Here is a 16,025-nt window from a genome sequence, read left to right as displayed (position 1 = left end):
AGTTAAGTTGTAATGACCCTTTAGACACCCTATATACAGTAACAGTATCATCAACTCTTTAAGACAAAAATTATAAATGTGACAACAAGGCACCTGCATCAATCAATAACTAAACTTATAAAAAACGTTTACAGATAAATAATTAAAGAACCACAAAAATCCAAAACGCAAATCCCAATATACTATATATTTAAAAAAGTTTACAGTATATTATATTATTATCATTTGAAATCATATTCCTACGCACAAGAATTCAAAAAAACTGATCATGAGGTTCATGACTACATTACTCCACGTTGCTAACATGAAATCAAAACCATAAAAGAATCCACCAACCTCGGTCAAATCTCCCATTATAATCCTTCTCCTTCGTCTTCACTGTTTATCATTTTCCTCTGCAGCAACTTCTCGTTGCTTCTTTATAACAAACAAGAAATAGATATAATGAAGTTACTTTGGGTTCTTTCACTTCTTGTTTCTTCAATCTTTGTCTGCATGAGCTTTTGCTCCTCGCTCAATTCCGACGGTTTATCTTTACTAGCTCTCAAATCCGCCGTCGATAACGACCCGACCCGAGTGATGACCCACTGGTCTGAATCCGACCCGACTCCTTGCCATTGGTCAGGGATCGTCTGCACAAACGGCCGAGTCACTTCACTTGTACTCTTGGGGAAAAGTCTCTCCGGTTACATTCCATCAGAACTCGGTTTACTCGACTCGCTGAACCGGCTCGATCTAGCTCACAACAATTTCTCCAAAACCGTACCGGTTCGTCTCTTCGCAGCAACCAAGCTCCGGTACATCGATCTCTCTCACAACTCACTCTCCGGTCCAATCCCGGTCCAAATCAAGTCCATGACATCTCTCAACCACCTCGATTTCTCCTCTAACCATCTCAACGGTTCACTCCCTGAGTCACTCGCTGAACTCGGAAGCCTCGCCGGAACTCTAAACCTTTCGTATAACCGATTCACCGGCGAGATTCCACCGTCGTACGGTCGAATTCCGGTTCACGTCAGCTTAGATTTCAGTCACAACAATCTCACCGGAAAAGTACCTCAGGTGGGATCTCTGTTGAATCAAGGACCAATCGCGTTCGCGGGAAACTCTCATCTCTGCGGCTTACCATTGCAAACGCCGTGCGAAGAAATCGAAACCGTCACTTCGAAGCCGGAACTCCAGAAACCAAACCCTAGCGTAATAAGCAACGACGACGCAAAAGAGGAGAAGAAGCAGCAGATCACCGGATCAGTGACGGTTTCTCTGATTTCTGGCGTTTCGATTGTAATCGGAGCTGTTTCTATCTCCGTATGGCTAATCCGGAAGAAACTAAGCTCCTCCGACGGGTTCAAAACAGAGACAAAGACGACGACGACGACGGTGGTCTCGGAGTTAGACGAAGAAGGGCAAGAAGGTAAATTCGTAGCGTTTGACGAAGGATTCGAGCTCGAGCTTGAGGATTTGCTGAGAGCTTCGGCTTACGTGATAGGCAAGAGCAGAAGCGGGATTGTGTACAGAGTAGTGGCGGCTGAATCGTCCTCCACCGTTGTCGCCGTTAGAAGACTCAGCGACGGCAACGCCACGTGGCGGTTTAAGGAATTTGTGAATGAAGTGGAGACCATTGGTAGGATCAATCACCCTAACATCGTAAGGCTTAGAGCTTACTACTATGCAGAGGACGAGAAGCTTCTCATCACTGATTTCATCAACAATGGCAGCTTGTACTCTGCCTTACATGGTAATAAAACACTAATCTCGCTATTAAATTTTCAATTTTTTTAAATGCTAACTCTGCATCAATCGAATCAACCACTAAGTACAAGGTTTAATTTGTACTTGCTCTGTAGATAGGATAGGACTATAAAGTACAGAGTTTTTTTTTTGTTTCTGTCTGATTGTGTTTGTATTGACTAACTTGTTGGCTTCTTCTCCTTGTTTTTATTGTTCAAAGCTTTACTGTGTTTACATGTGTTGAGTATTGTAACTACAGTAGAGGTCGAGGACAAGCAGCGATCTCTCTACCTACCACAAAAAAACAAACATCTAGATTTGATTCTCTATGGGAGATTTTGAATTAGATAGAGCACTATAGTGTGTGAATTGTGATGTGTGGTCTTGTTTTCTTCATGGGAAAATTTAAGTAGGTTAGGTCACTTAGGTGAGCTGATGGTACTTTAGAGAGTGTTTAATGTGACATAAAGCAGATTTCTTTTTGGTGCGTTGGTAAGTTTGTATGTGTATGCGTTGGTAAGTTTAGTTAGCATTATATGTATGAGGCATTGCGTATCGGTATCACTGGTTTTCTGAGACGGCGTTTGATTTTTTCTTGTAGGTGGACCTTCAAATACTCGGCCTCCACTCTCTTGGGGCGAGAGGTTACGTATAGCACAAGGGACTGCTCGGGGTTTGATGTATATACATGAATACAGTTCGAGAAAGTATGTACACGGCAACCTTAAATCAAGCAAAATCCTGTTAGATAATGAGCAACACCCTCACATCTCAGGTTTTGGTCTCTCGCGTCTGGTTTCGGGTTATCCTAAACTCACTGATGATTCAATATCAACCAGAACGCAAAGCATTGACCAAGCATTTTCCGCAAGACTCTCGCTCTCAGCTCCCGCAGCTGCTTACCTTGCACCCGAAGCCCGAGTTTCTTCTGGTTGCAAATCATCTCAGAAAAGCGATGTTTATTCATTTGGTGTGATTCTATTGGAGTTGTTGACTGGTCGGTTACCTAATGGTTCCTCTGAAAACGAAGGAGAAGAACTCGTGAATGTTTTGAGGAAGTGGCACAAGGAAGAAAGGTTGTTGGCTGAGATCTTAGACCCGAAGCTTCTACGACAGCGTTTCGAAGATAAACAGGTTCTTGCAACCATTCATGTCGCTTTAAATTGCACGGAAATGAACCCGGAGATGCGCCCTAGGATGAGATCTGTGTCTGAGAGTCTAGGTCGAATCAAATCGGACTAAACCTTTTCTGAAAGAATCAGGGAAGTAGTATTAATTGTGTATGTTAATTAATCTCAGGCAAAATGGAGTTTTAGTAGTTTCTATGGTGAGTTTAACTGAAGGGTTTATGGTTAATTTCCGTATCAAGTGGCTGTGTATCTCTTTATTATCACATATTATTCCTTGTCTCCTAAGGAAGAGCGTTTGGTTGTCTAGCTAGAATCTTATATGGATAATAATGAACATGAAAATTGATAAATATCTGTTTCAAAAACCCTCTCAAACTATAACTTTGAATAAAAAATTACAAAGTTACGTTGACAGTCCTTGCATGATAGATCCTCTCTTTCCAAAAGTACTAGAGAATCATATTAATATAACACTAAGTGGTTTTATAATTATATATATGTATTTCAAAACTTGGATTCGATTTTGATTAGACACATAAATTTTTGAAAGATCATAGTAACTTCACAGGAAAAAAAGAAAACTCAGATGCTTTTCAGTGGACCGGTTCTAACTATGTAATGGAATAGTTAATCAACAAACAGGAAAAAGCTCAATCGCATGATTGCATCTTTCTTGCGCATGGAGTTGCGAGAAATGAATTTAGAACCGATCGTTAGCAATGAAAGAAAGGCAAAATCAAATCTATTTCGAATATAGATTTTTGTCAGAACATCAAACACGATCATATCCCACCGTTGGTCCTTTGTTTCATATTCACAACAAAAAGTATGACTTTTATAAACCAAAAATTAAAGATTTCATGACAAAAAAACATATCTTGCCCCAGCACGATTGATTACTTCCAAATTTAGCAGCCCACTCGAGAAAATTAAATTAAAAAAGGAGAGGAACACTTGCTTAATTTAGAAGTTCCTTTTGAAGAAAAAATAAAATAGGAGAAGGCCCCCTTTTTTGAGCTTGTTGACATTATAAAAAGCCAAAGCCTGGACCACGATTCCCCACTTCTATCAATGTAATCTATTTTTTTGCAGAACATAAATAAATTGTTGGGGAATCGTTTTTTTTTTTTTAAAATATTAAAATTCAAATACTATCAAACAATAAGAAAAACAAAATCTATACACCATAGAGAAAGAAGCTAACGGGGTCTCACGTGTCCATGTTCCCATCCACAAAGCCACGGACGGGATCTTGCTTTTATAATTTTCACAAGGCCAAATCTTTAAATTGCACTTCTTAATACGTCCTATTTTGCATCTTTAATCTCCATTTCTTTTTCTCCTTTTTTATTTTGGGTGTTTTCCGTGTTCTATCCATTGCATTTAGAAGTGAGACCACTGAGTTTTTTTTTTCGAAAATAGCTTCAACAATGAAGAGTTTGTGTTATGTACGACTTTACAAAAACTAAAAGAGTATGACCTGTTTCGAAGTGAGAGCACTTGAGAACATTTGGGTGTAATGATTTGGAAAATATTTGTTAGATTCCTTTGAGGAGATACTGTTGTGATTTGAAAGAAGCAGTTTTGTTATGTACGAATCAGATCAGATCGATATGTCCACACATTCGTGATTAAATTAGTTTAGTTTAGATATTGCCTGTACAAATTTTAGATATCACACATGATATAGATATCTTCTCTCCCCAACATATGTACTTGATTCCCATGAAATATTATTGTATGTTAACAACTTAAGATATCACTTATACTTAAATAGTAGTAGTATTATGTATGTGCATGTGCTTTGTGCATACAATTTTGTCTTCTTGTTGATTAATTATTAAATAGCTCGCAGTTTTTAAATTGTGTAAGCTAGTTTATGTCAATGTCATCAATCTATATATATATCCATCTACAGAATACAAAACACATATATATAGGGCCTTACATAAACCATAGTCCCCATATAAAAAGAGTGAAACAGCTAATATAGAGAATAAATTCACATTCAAAGCAATTCATCCCAATCCACTCGATGGTTCGGTTCATCAAACGATATTATTATTATTATCATTTAAGTATGGTTTCGGTTTCTTATTTTATTTTCCTGTTCTTAACAATGTTAAAGCTAAAAATTCAGATTGATACGATACGAATATGTTGGTTTTAGAAAACCGTAACCACTAGACACCAGTTTTTAAAAGTATCAATTTTCCATTAAAGGGCTGAATTGAAATATTGGTAATACAAACAAGGTCACTTTTGATGGATTTAAATTTTAGAAAGACGGCGCTGCGGCTAGGCTCGTGAATTATTAAAGTTATATAAAAAAGATAAGATTTATAATGAGATAGGAAAAAAGAAGAAAAAGAAAAGAAAAGAAAAGTGTGAAACGACGGCGGACGTTGATTTGGATCACGAGGCGTAATCTCGTGTGTATCGTTCACGTAGAGTCAAGTCATTCTATCGTTTCCTGGACCAATGAGAGGTTTTTAAAGTTTTGGTACCTATTATCATCTTTTCTCGTGTGTAAGAGTAGCGTATATCACATATGCATTATAGTCGTGCACCAAATCTTGGCCAGTCAGACGCCAGCTTACGATACGTTCCCAATGCGTGTTAACGGCGTCAATATCCTCCGTCACGATCGTGTGCGTAAGCAGTGTACCTGTAATAATGGGTTCGGTTCCGTGAGAACCCTGAAAGCTACGTAATTTTTTTCTTTTTTTTTTTCTTTTTTTTTGACTCTTATTACAAAACTGTACGTCCGACAATTTTCTTTCTACTTAAAGGATGTTTTTGTGTCTTAACTATATTAAGATCTAACTTCTGACTTTTGTTATTCTGATGGGACAATCTTAAATTCTAAATTGTATAATTCGATATTAGATTTTGTCAGTACAGTTTGCTGACGGATAAACTCTATGATTATGGATAGTAAGCAAAACAAAAATTCGGTAACCAAGCAGTTATAAATGAATGTCCCTAACTATTTTTTTTTTTTTGGACAGAAGACCAAACAAATATTACATCCCTTATTATTTATTATTATTTTTTTCTATCCTTGGAAAATTCTATTACATCGGTTATAAACTACCGACACAACATTGAACATACGATCTTGTTATAATCGTATGGCCTACTAGGGGATTTCATTGCCCACACAAACATAAAGATATTTTTGTTCGTGTGTTATTAATTAGCGTAGAAACATCATCACATATATTTTTAAAAATAAAGAAAAACTAAAGTCATATCATAGATGACAAAAAAAAGAAAGTCATGATATAGTAATTAAAAAAAAAACAGGAAATGTAGTATAAAAATGAAATAATGTAGAGCAGAAATAATTTTGTCACGGGTTCATCAGTAACTCGTCAAAAAAATTGATTAGGGTTGGTATTTACTTCACATGCTAGCTTTTCTTGTATACTATATATATATAAGTTGTATTCGAGTAGTATAATAAAGTAATGTAATTTATCTAAAATTTTACAGTTTCTTCTCATTCACATTTTATAATAATTGTATAAAATTTTAAAATAAAATATAAAAAATGAAAAAGGCATTTCCGTGACTCAGCTTCACAGGCGGCTTAAAACGACGTCCTCCTCTGAACATTTTCTTTTTCATTTTATTATTTTCTTCTCAAATTTATAATTTTGGGTTTTGTTTGCTTTTCGATCCGCCGCTATCTTCAGCAATTAAAAGTTGGACTCTGAAACTCAGAAACCCAAAAACAAAAAAAAAAGACGATAAATAATCGTCTCTCTTTCTCTCTCTCCTCTCTTCACCGTTCTCCCTTTGCTTCATCTTCAAGGTTTTATCATCATCTTCTTCTCCATATCCTACTTCTACAACACACACCTGCTTACAGCTCCTCAAGATCGAGTTTTTTACTTCTCAACCAAGTGACACACAACCAAGAACTTGACAAGCTTAGATTCATATCAATAGTTAGACGTTGGAAAAAGTTACTTTAAGAAACAGTTTCTCCAAAATTTGTTCTTTCTCAAACGTCAAGAAAACAGAGCACTCAAAACAGGGGAGAAAGCTTGTCGTGTTTTTTTTTTTTTTTATATATTTGATTAATGGATTCAAGTAATCATCTTTACGATCCGAATCACATATCTTCTTCTTCTTCTGGGTTGGGCGGTGGTCTTCTTCGTTTTCGATCAGCTCCTAGCTCTGTTCTCGCCTCTTTCGTTGACCAAGACAAGAGTGGCTTCGACGACTCCTCAGATAGGTTGCTTTCTAGATTCGTTACCTCTGATGGCGTAAACGAAGATCTCGGTGTTTCACTTAAGTTCGAAGATAATAAGTCTCCTGTTTCGTTAACTAACAACACCTCTGTTTCATACGCCGCCGCCACTCTCCCGCCGCCTCAGCCTGAACCGTCGAGTTTTCTGGGTTTGCCGCCGCATTACCCGAGGCAGAGTAAAGGGATGATGAACTCTATTGGGTTGGATCAGTTTCTTGGTATGAATAATCATCACCACACGAAACCAGTTGAATCCAATCTTCTCCGGCAAAGCAGCTCCCCCGCCGGAATGTTCACTAACCTCTCTGACCAAAACGGTACCGTTTCACTCTCTTCCTTTTTTAGAAAGTCTGAAATCATATTTCTATATATATATATATATATATGTTTCAATCCTTGATTCAAGATTTTTGAATGTTTTTAAAACAAGATCTGATCTGTCAATTTATAAAGTTAGGTAAGCACTTTGGATTTAACAGTTTAGTAAGTGTTTGATGGTTTTTGCTATTACACTTTGCTACTATAGCAGGTTATGGTCCAATGAGGAATTTGATAAATTACGAAGAAGATGAAGTGAGTCCATCTAATTCCAACGGATTAAGACGCCATTGCAGCATCTCTTCAAGGCTACCTTCTTCACTTGGAATGCTCTCTCAGATACCTGAAATCTCACCCGAGACGAGTTTTCAGTATAGCCATTGGAATGATCCTTCCAACTTCATTGATAACTTATCCTCCCTTAAAAGAGAAACTGATGACGATGGGAAATTGTTTCTAGGAGCTCAGGTACATCCCTTCTCTAACCGGTTTATTTTGGTTATTTGGTTGGTCATTAGACATATATACATAGCTCAATAGCTGAAAGTGGAGTTTGATTTCTAGAGAATTGAATGATGTTTTTTTGATGGTTTGTGCAGAACGGTGACTCCGGGAATCGAATGCAGTTACTGTCACATCATTTGAGTCTACCGAAGTCATCATCGACAGCTTCAGACATGGTTTCAGTGGATAAATATCTTCAGTTACAAGATTCTGTTCCTTGTAAAATAAGAGCAAAACGTGGCTGCGCTACACATCCTCGAAGCATCGCTGAAAGGGTAATTTAAACTAGTTAAAGTACCATCTTTACATGTCAATAGAAGTCCTTTTCAAACATAGTCTAGTATAAATATAGAAAGTCAAATTAATGCTTGAAAAGTGTCTTCTTTCCTAAAACCAAATTCTTTTATCAATTGTGTCAGGTAAGAAGAACACGGATAAGCGAGCGAATGAGGAAATTACAAGAACTTGTTCCTAACATGGACAAAGTACAGTTTCTGAAACTTCTTGTAATGAGTTTTGATCTTAAACAAATTGTTTTCCCTTGCGTTGACTAGGTTCAATGATGTTGGTTTCTTTATGTTGAAACAGCAAACGAACACTTCGGATATGTTGGATTTAGCTGTTGATTACATCAAAGACTTACAAAGACAGTACAAGGTAAGTTCCTTATCATTGTGAAAAAAAAAACAAAGGGCCGGTCTTAAGTTTAAACCTATTGAATTGGATTTTGTTGGTTTACACAGATTTTATACGAGAACAGAGCTAACTGCAAGTGCATGAACAAGGAGAAGAAGTCAATATAGTGCGCAACAAAGTGTGTATAGATAGGACCCAAAAAAACAGCAGAGAGAAGGATAAGATAGAAACAATGTCATGTCTGAATATTTTTTAGCCGAAACAGACCAAATTGTCTATGTAAGCTCTTCAGAAGAAAAGTATATGCTTTCAACAAAATCCTAAGCAATAAAATAGGACTTAATCTGTTCTTTTATTTCGCTTTCAAATGTTGGACTACAAAAGGTAAGATCAGACAAGTAGCTAATGACCAGAAGAACAAAGAAAGACAGGAAAAAACTAACTAGAAAACATAAATCATTCTTCCATCTGATCTGCAAAATCTTTGACATCAACAGTGAAAGAGTACTCCTGGTCACAACCCAAGTAAGAATCGCACATGAAGTAGAGAGTATACGACTTCTTTCCTGGTTCGGCTGGTACTGCAAACTCCAACTTCACCTCCGCCTTCCGTTGCAGAGGGGTTTTCTTGATGGCCATCAGCTGGTTTGTCTTGGTTTCTCCAACGACTAGCCACCAACCTTCTTCTTTAATCTTGGGATATCTTGGTGCGTTCACAGGTCCCACCTCTGTCCTTTCCTCCATGTCTCTCTCCAGCATTACCTGCAATGTGATCTCTTTTCCAGGGCTTACCTCGTTGCCGCCCACAATCTCGTATGTAAGGTCAATGTTGGGGAAGCGGTTGCAGAACCTGGCAATGTCAAGAAGCTGAGCGTCTGACATTTGGAGAAGCTCTTGGCGTTTGTCGTCTTCCATTTCCAGAAGATCAAAAACGGTTTCGATGTTATTCCCCGGATTCTCTTGGCACCTTTTGGCTAAGTCCTTTGTGAAGTGAGGAAGCTGCAGAAGTATGGAGTCTCGATTCCACATGCCTTGAGTCACCATCTGGCTTACTTCCATAGCTAACAGAGCAAGATTCAGACAATTTTTGCTCGATATCACATCGACCATTGCATTAAGAAGTCTAGTTGCAGATAGGAGGACCTCACGCTGATCCATTGCCAGGTTCTCGCTGATTTTTTGCCTTGAAAAATGCGCCTGAAGAAGCGCGTTTGCCTTCACATGAGGGTCTGTGCATTTCGGGTTTTCAAACGAGAACCTCTGGTGATTGATGAGTCTCCTAACTGCGTCCTCTTCACCAGGACGTATAGGAATCAAGTCATACTCTGAAGCTGAAGCCAAGATCTCAATAAGACCCTTCATCTTGGTCTTGGAAGCCAAGAGAGAACTGAATCGCTCAATGGTTGTGTAATTGATGTAATAATATGAAGCAATGATACCAAGATTGAGAGGAAACAGATCCAACTCATTCTCTATATCTATGCATTTACTCACTTCAAGATCAGACAAAGTGGTTTCAACGAGCTCTGAGAGGTGATCAGATAAATGCCTGTGGGTCACTCCCTGGAGATTGTAGTAGTTAGGGTTCTGGGGAAGCCTCCTGTACATGAAGCTCCAGGTAAGATAATCCACAGCTTCTTGCTTGTCTTTTATAACTCCGGAATGAACTTCTGCATTGAAATTATCATGCAAGAAATGTTGAAACTGACTCTCAACTGGAATGGCTTCATACAGAAATTTCTTGTAAAACTCTTTACGTGATGAATGGCAGAAGACCACACACTTCCCAGTGTCATCAAGCAGAGGTCGGCTAGCACGCCCCATCATCTGGAGCAGCTCGGAGATGGGGTAATCCGAATGAGAATTTTCCCGTCCATCATAGAATTGTGTTCCCATTACAACAACCAAATGCGCCTTCAATGGAGTACCCCAACACAATGAACTAGACATTACACACACCTGAATCCGTCCTGCTTCAAAAAGCTGAGTCACAATCTCCTGATCAATACTGCTTAAACCCTCATGTAAGTAGCCAATACCATGGCGCAAAGTCTCCTTCAGAGTTTCCTCGCAAATTTGGTTAACAAAAGGTTCTAGTTCTTCCAGCTTTCCTAACAGGAACTCAGGGTTCTGCATGTTGTCCATGTGTGAGTATGCTGTCAGATCCACAGCAGTAAGGCGGACATGTTTACGGGTCGAGACAAAAACGATAGCCGGTTTCTTGTTCTTGGCATGCTGGACTATGGCAGTGTATGTTGGCTTAGTCATCGCCTGCATTCTCGCTTCAAAACTCAATATGTCTACCCCTTGAATGTGGATCTCCAGTGGGACAGGGCGAATATTAGGCGGAAAATTGAAAATGCCACATGAACTGGCCCCAACCCACTCCCCAAGATCTTTGGCATTTGCAAGGGAAGTTGACAATGCAACAATCCTCATCTTGTTCCCGACCTGACTTGAAATATATTTCATTCTTGAGACAATTACCTCCAATACTGGACCACCTTGACCCCCAATTAAATGAAGCTCATCAACGATGAACAAACTAACCTGCTGAATATATTTTCTGTGTTTCCACCTTCGGGACAGAGCGTCCCATCTCTCAGGAGTACTTATAATTATCTGACCCTTCTCAAGCAGAGTAAGATCTAATACCGTCTCCCCAGTTAACTCAACAACCCGTAAACCAAGCCCCTTTCCGAACTTTTTCTCCCAATCACAAAACCTTTCCTTAGCAATACCCTCAAGAGGTGCAATATAGACAACACGCATTACAGAATCAGGTCTTTCAAGATGATTCCTCAATATAGCAAACTCCGCACATATAGTCTTCCCACTTCCTGTGGGAGCAGCAACCAATACATTGTCACTTGTGTTATACAAAACAGTAAAGACCTGAGTCTGCACTGGATTGAAATGCTTGAAATCCTGATACAAAGTTTCATAGGACGGGTTCCCTAGGGCCATCACCGGGAGGGGCTGCAAGTCCAGTAGCTCCGTAGGTAGTGGATACTTTTCTGGAAGAATAAGATACCTGAAAGATATAGGTAACACAGTCGGCGAGTCAAGCCATTTGTCTGAAACCACTCGAATGAAATACTGTGGGGAAACTGGCTCAGAGATTGGTACAGTGAAGTTCAACGTGTGGTCGTCATCAATGTACTGTTTTTTCAAAAGAAAATACTCGTAATGAAGTATCTTTTCACCATCACTGTCTTCCACCATTATCCAAAATGGTTCAACATTTTGATGTAATTTGTCATCCCACTGAAAATCAGGTGTCACGGTGAGCTCCACTTGTAGAACAGAACGAGAAATCGGCTGAACATGTGCTCTAAGATTCAGTTTTGGGAACTGACGGATGAACTTGTGAATTTTTCTGCCCATCTTAGGATTACGAATAAGCTCTCCTAACTCCTGTGAAGATAGATCATAGTATCTCTCCCACACCAGATCATTCTTGTCCAACTTCATCAGAACCTCCTTTGGAATTTCAAGAAATTGCCGGAGTGGTGTCTGAACATTCCACATCCTCTTCCCTACCATTTTAGACAAGTTAAGAGCTTTTTCAGACAGTTGAGCCCACCCCCTCTTCAAACTAATCTCAAAAATAGCTCGTAGGAGACGTCCAGCACTCCGGGTAATATAAACCATATCAGATGACAAAGAAAGACCCTCGAGCTTTAGCTTTGAAATATATACTTGCAGCAAAACATTGATCTTTGCATCAGAATCTTCTAGTGTTTCCTTGACAGGGATCGGTACACGATCCAGAAGTTTTGCCAGTTCCATCTTCTCGTCTTGTCGAACAGTGACATACTTGAACTCCTCACTCAGTGAGAACAGACGGCAAAGCTCTATATCACTCATTGTTGGCTTCAAATTCTCATTATATGTAGCTATTGTTCCATGGGTTATGTAGTAGTAGCTAGCAATGCGTCCCAAATCAGTAACCTGGAAGTGTCCACTTTTCCTGTCATACTTAATCAGGTTGTTCTTGTCCAAGATATTAGCAGCAGAATGTATCAGGTCAGCTCTTCTCTCCTCTAATAATACGTCTTTTGCAAGGGCATCAGGCGGTAAGCCATACAGTGTCGGATTACGAACCATGCGGATGTATAAATATGTATAGCCAAGCCAGTGGCAAGCTTCTTTAGCATTCTGAACGGTCCCAAGCACAATTTCAGCATTGAGCTGATCAGCAAGTTTGGAGATGAACTGGCTTTCAATTGGTAGTTGCTCATTCATCAAACGAAGATAATACTGCAGCTCGCTGTATCCAGTGATTATGATTCCCTCCCCACGTTGGTCATATTGAGGTCTTCCGGCACGACCAATCATCTGCATAACATCTAGAGGACTCAACTCCATCCACGCCCCTCTCTCAGGATTATAGACTTGGGTTCCTTTGATAATGACAGTATGAGCAGGCAAATTCACACCCCAGGCAAGAGTTGCCGTGGAAATCAGCACTTGCAAATTTCCTAAACGAAATTGATCCTCAACTATCTGGCGATCAGTCCTTGTCAACCCAGCATGATGAATTGCAAATCCATAAGGCAGAAGCTCTTTCAGGTCACTATTCTTGAGAAGTCCAACCAGACTCTGAAGAATTTCATAACTTTGACTATCTTCCTTCAAGAATCTGCTGAGGGTATCATTTGCCATTGCGGTGTCCCGTATTGCTCTAGCAGTTTTTGCTGTTTCCTTCCTGGAATGGACAAAAATAAGGACTTGATGTTTCCCAGCACCAGCTAATACTTTCTGATAACAAATCTCATTCATCAATTGGAACTTCCGTAACGGTATTTTCACATTAATTCCTATATACTGCTGCTCAAGAGGCACAGGTCTGTAGCTGCGGTCAAATTTAAACAACCCACTTTTAAGATCCACCCGCAAAAACAACGCCACATCTTCATCATTTGGCAGTGTTGCCGATAAACCCACCAGACGAATATGCTCCTTTGTGGTTTCAATCTGCCTAAGCGTTCTAGCAACAATACTTTCAAGCACAGGCCCTCGACTGTCATTGAGAAGATGAATTTCGTCAATTATAAGAAGTCTCACAAGCTGAGTATAAGTTCGATCTCCCGATTTCCTGGTGACAATATCCCACTTCTCTGGCGTTGTAACAATTATCTGAGTCTCTTTGATTTCATGCCCAGTAAGGGACTGATCCCCACTGAGTTCCTTCACCGTAACTCCATAATCCTTCAAGCGCTCAGATAGATTATCCACAACCTCAGCAACGAGGGCTTTCATAGGTGCAACATAGACGATTTTGTAATTCCCATGATTAAATGTTCCATCTGGATTCATATTCAATGCAAGCTGGTGCAATATGGTGAGCACAGCAACATTGGTCTTCCCCGCACCAGTTGGAGCACAAAGAAGAATGTTCTCTGCCTTAAAAAGAGCAGTCCCATACACTTTGCTCTGAACCCTGTTCAACTGCTGCATTCCCCTAAAAGCTGGTTGGGCCCAATCTGGCATATCGCTTATTTTCACAAGCTTTTCATTACTATCAACCTTTTTAGAAACCCATGGCACATGAACCTCATCAAATTCCTTGCCACGAACTCTGTAAGAGCGATCGGGAAGCTCACAATTCTTATTCTGCCTCATGAAACCACCTTGGTTAAAAGCAAGGCTCTCCAGGTCCAGCACCTGACGCTGACCCTTCAACCAACCATTCTCTAAATCAACATTTTTCATGCTTCTGTCTCCATCACCACCAGAATGATTATCCTTAAGAAGTCGAGCCTCTTCTTTGATATCTCTCTCCCGTTTCTCCTCCCTTTCTTTGGCTGTTGCTCTTTTTACATGCAACTCCTCCACAATCGCTGCCAACTCTGGTCCCAACCCCGTCATCTCCTCCTCAATTTGATTCCTCTCCATCTGGTCTCTTGCCCTAGACCAACGGGTGCACCACACAATTTTCAGACGGTTTTGCAGCAGAAATTTAGCAAGAGTGAACTTTTCAAACTGAAGGTGCTCAAGCAGCTTGATCTCAACATCCCTATCACTACCCTCAGCAAGTATATTAAGCAGCTCTTGTGCGAGTTTCTGGCACTCTTGTGCATCAATCTTCTGCTCATATTCTTGAGATATCTTTCTCTGTAGCCAGTAGGCATCAATGTCCTGAACATTAAGACTTGTGTCCTCCTTTCCATGTCTTGCATCCACCTGGGAACCTCCACTTTTGTTAGGTTCAACAGCATCTTCATCCTCCTCATCATCTTCTTCTTCCTCCTGCAGATCCCTCTCCTCCTTATCATCTTCTTCGAACTCAAGAGCGACACCAACATCATCCTCACTAGCATAGCCAATTAAAGAATCACCAACCTCTTGATAATCCGTAATAATTTTCCCAACCGTAACAAACTGGTTGAAATCTTGATCAGAAATAACGTTCAGTAGTTTCTCGATCTCCATCTTCTTCTCATGGCTTTTGAGGGAATCGTTCTTGAGAACAGCCAAAATCTCATCAGCCGCACCACAAACAACATTCAGAGGCTGCCCACCCAATTGAATTTGAATAAGACCAAGCATAAACTCAAAAGCAGCCCTCGTCTCCTTAGTCTTGGGCTGATAAACACCACCATCATCTGTATCAGTTAGCACACTCACCTCCCTAAGACGACGTCTCTTACCCTCACGAGCAGATACCAAATCATCAACATCACGCTCCTTCTTCTTCTTAGATTTGTTCAGAGGCTTCCCCTTAACAACACGATCACCAAAGGATTTAGGATCAATCCTTCCCCTGAGACTCTCCGGTTCTCCAGAAGATTCATTCATATCACCACCACCGAAACTCGCCATCACCAAATCGGAAACAGAAACCCCAAAATTCACAAAAATCAGAACAATGAAACGAAACAAAAACCGGAACGATAACCTCTTCTGTTATTATTACCTCTCAGTCACGTTCTTCGCTTCTTTTTCGTCGAGATCGAGAATCGTCTTCCCAAGCTTTTTGATCGTCTTAATGGAAAAAGAAACTAAGTTCAGACGGACACGATTTATCTTTTTTTTTTTTACAACTAACATATATATATATATACATAACCTAATTTACTTTTTTTTTTAAAAAAAACCGGCTATACATTGTCGGTCACAAACTCAAACTCCAAATCATGGAATTCTCCGGTTCGATCCGTCTAACTACATGATTAAAGGTGGGTTCTTGGTTAGTGTTACCGGATTATCAGAGAAAATCATGGACCGATCGATAGGCACGCCGGTTATCTCTGGTAATTTGGTAAAGCAGCGGGTTGGATTCTGTAAAACGGTGAGGATTCTATCGTGAAACGTAAAACTTAAATGGGTCTCTAGTAAAGGCGCAGATATTGGGCCGAAAGCCCAGTCAAAGATAGAAGGACAAAAGTGTAATCTGACAAAATTTGACGAATTTTGTGTGCGCTTTGAAAAAAAAAGAC

At 39.7% G+C, this 16,025-nt stretch overlaps 3 protein-coding genes across 4 annotated transcripts; 2 read left to right on the top strand and 1 right to left on the bottom strand.

Moving 5' to 3' along the window:
- Positions 1-102: 102 nt before the first annotated feature.
- LOC104782728 (receptor protein kinase-like protein ZAR1) lies at positions 103-3,211 on the top strand. The gene is made up of 2 exons (XM_010507740.3): positions 103-1,738; positions 2,333-3,211. The coding sequence occupies exons 1-2, from the start codon at positions 445-447 to the stop codon at positions 2,971-2,973; spliced, it is 1,935 nt and encodes a 644-aa protein (XP_010506042.2). The 5' UTR covers positions 103-444; the 3' UTR covers positions 2,974-3,211.
- A 3,275-nt stretch (positions 3,212-6,486) lies between these two features.
- On the top strand, positions 6,487-8,898 carry LOC104782726 (transcription factor bHLH130). 2 transcript variants are annotated; one of them, XM_010507739.3, is made up of 6 exons: positions 6,487-7,439; positions 7,652-7,908; positions 8,040-8,219; positions 8,364-8,429; positions 8,533-8,601; positions 8,688-8,898. In XM_010507739.3, exons 1-6 carry the CDS (start codon positions 6,953-6,955, stop codon positions 8,745-8,747), a joined length of 1,119 nt encoding a protein of 372 aa, XP_010506041.2. In that variant the 5' UTR covers positions 6,487-6,952; the 3' UTR covers positions 8,748-8,898. The 2 variants fall into 2 exon arrangements, with proteins under 2 accessions (XP_010506041.2, XP_010506040.2); XM_010507738.3 differs by having other exon boundaries at positions 7,649-7,908.
- A 15-nt stretch (positions 8,899-8,913) lies between these two features.
- On the bottom strand, positions 8,914-15,618 carry LOC104782727 (DExH-box ATP-dependent RNA helicase DExH13). The gene has a single exon (XM_019245027.2). It carries the CDS (start codon positions 15,406-15,408, stop codon positions 9,037-9,039), a length of 6,372 nt encoding a protein of 2,123 aa, XP_019100572.2. The 5' UTR covers positions 15,409-15,618; the 3' UTR covers positions 8,914-9,036.
- Between the last annotated feature and the right edge of the window lie 407 nt (positions 15,619-16,025).

This window comes from Camelina sativa, chromosome 4 (assembly GCF_030686135.1).
Source record: "Camelina sativa cultivar CO46 ecotype springtype chromosome 4, ASM3068613v1".
NCBI classification, from domain to species: Eukaryota; Viridiplantae; Streptophyta; class Magnoliopsida; order Brassicales; family Brassicaceae; genus Camelina; species Camelina sativa.
Note: the sequence above shows the minus strand (reverse complement) of the source record. Positions and strands in the feature narration are given on the sequence as shown.

Coding starts and splice junctions, on each gene's coding strand:
- LOC104782726 (XM_010507738.3), top strand. CDS start 6,953: ATGGATTCAAGTAATCATCTTTACGATCCGAATCACATATCTTCTTCT. Junction 8,220..8,363: donor CTCGAAGCATCGCTGAAAGG/GTAATTTAAACT, acceptor CAATTGTGTCAG/GTAAGAAGAACACGGATAAG. Junction 8,430..8,532: donor TTGTTCCTAACATGGACAAA/GTACAGTTTCTG, acceptor ATGTTGAAACAG/CAAACGAACACTTCGGATAT.
- LOC104782727 (XM_019245027.2), bottom strand. CDS start 15,408: ATGGCGAGTTTCGGTGGTGGTGATATGAATGAATCTTCTGGAGAACCG.
- LOC104782728 (XM_010507740.3), top strand. CDS start 445: ATGAAGTTACTTTGGGTTCTTTCACTTCTTGTTTCTTCAATCTTTGTC. Junction 1,739..2,332: donor CTTGTACTCTGCCTTACATG/GTAATAAAACAC, acceptor TTTTTCTTGTAG/GTGGACCTTCAAATACTCGG.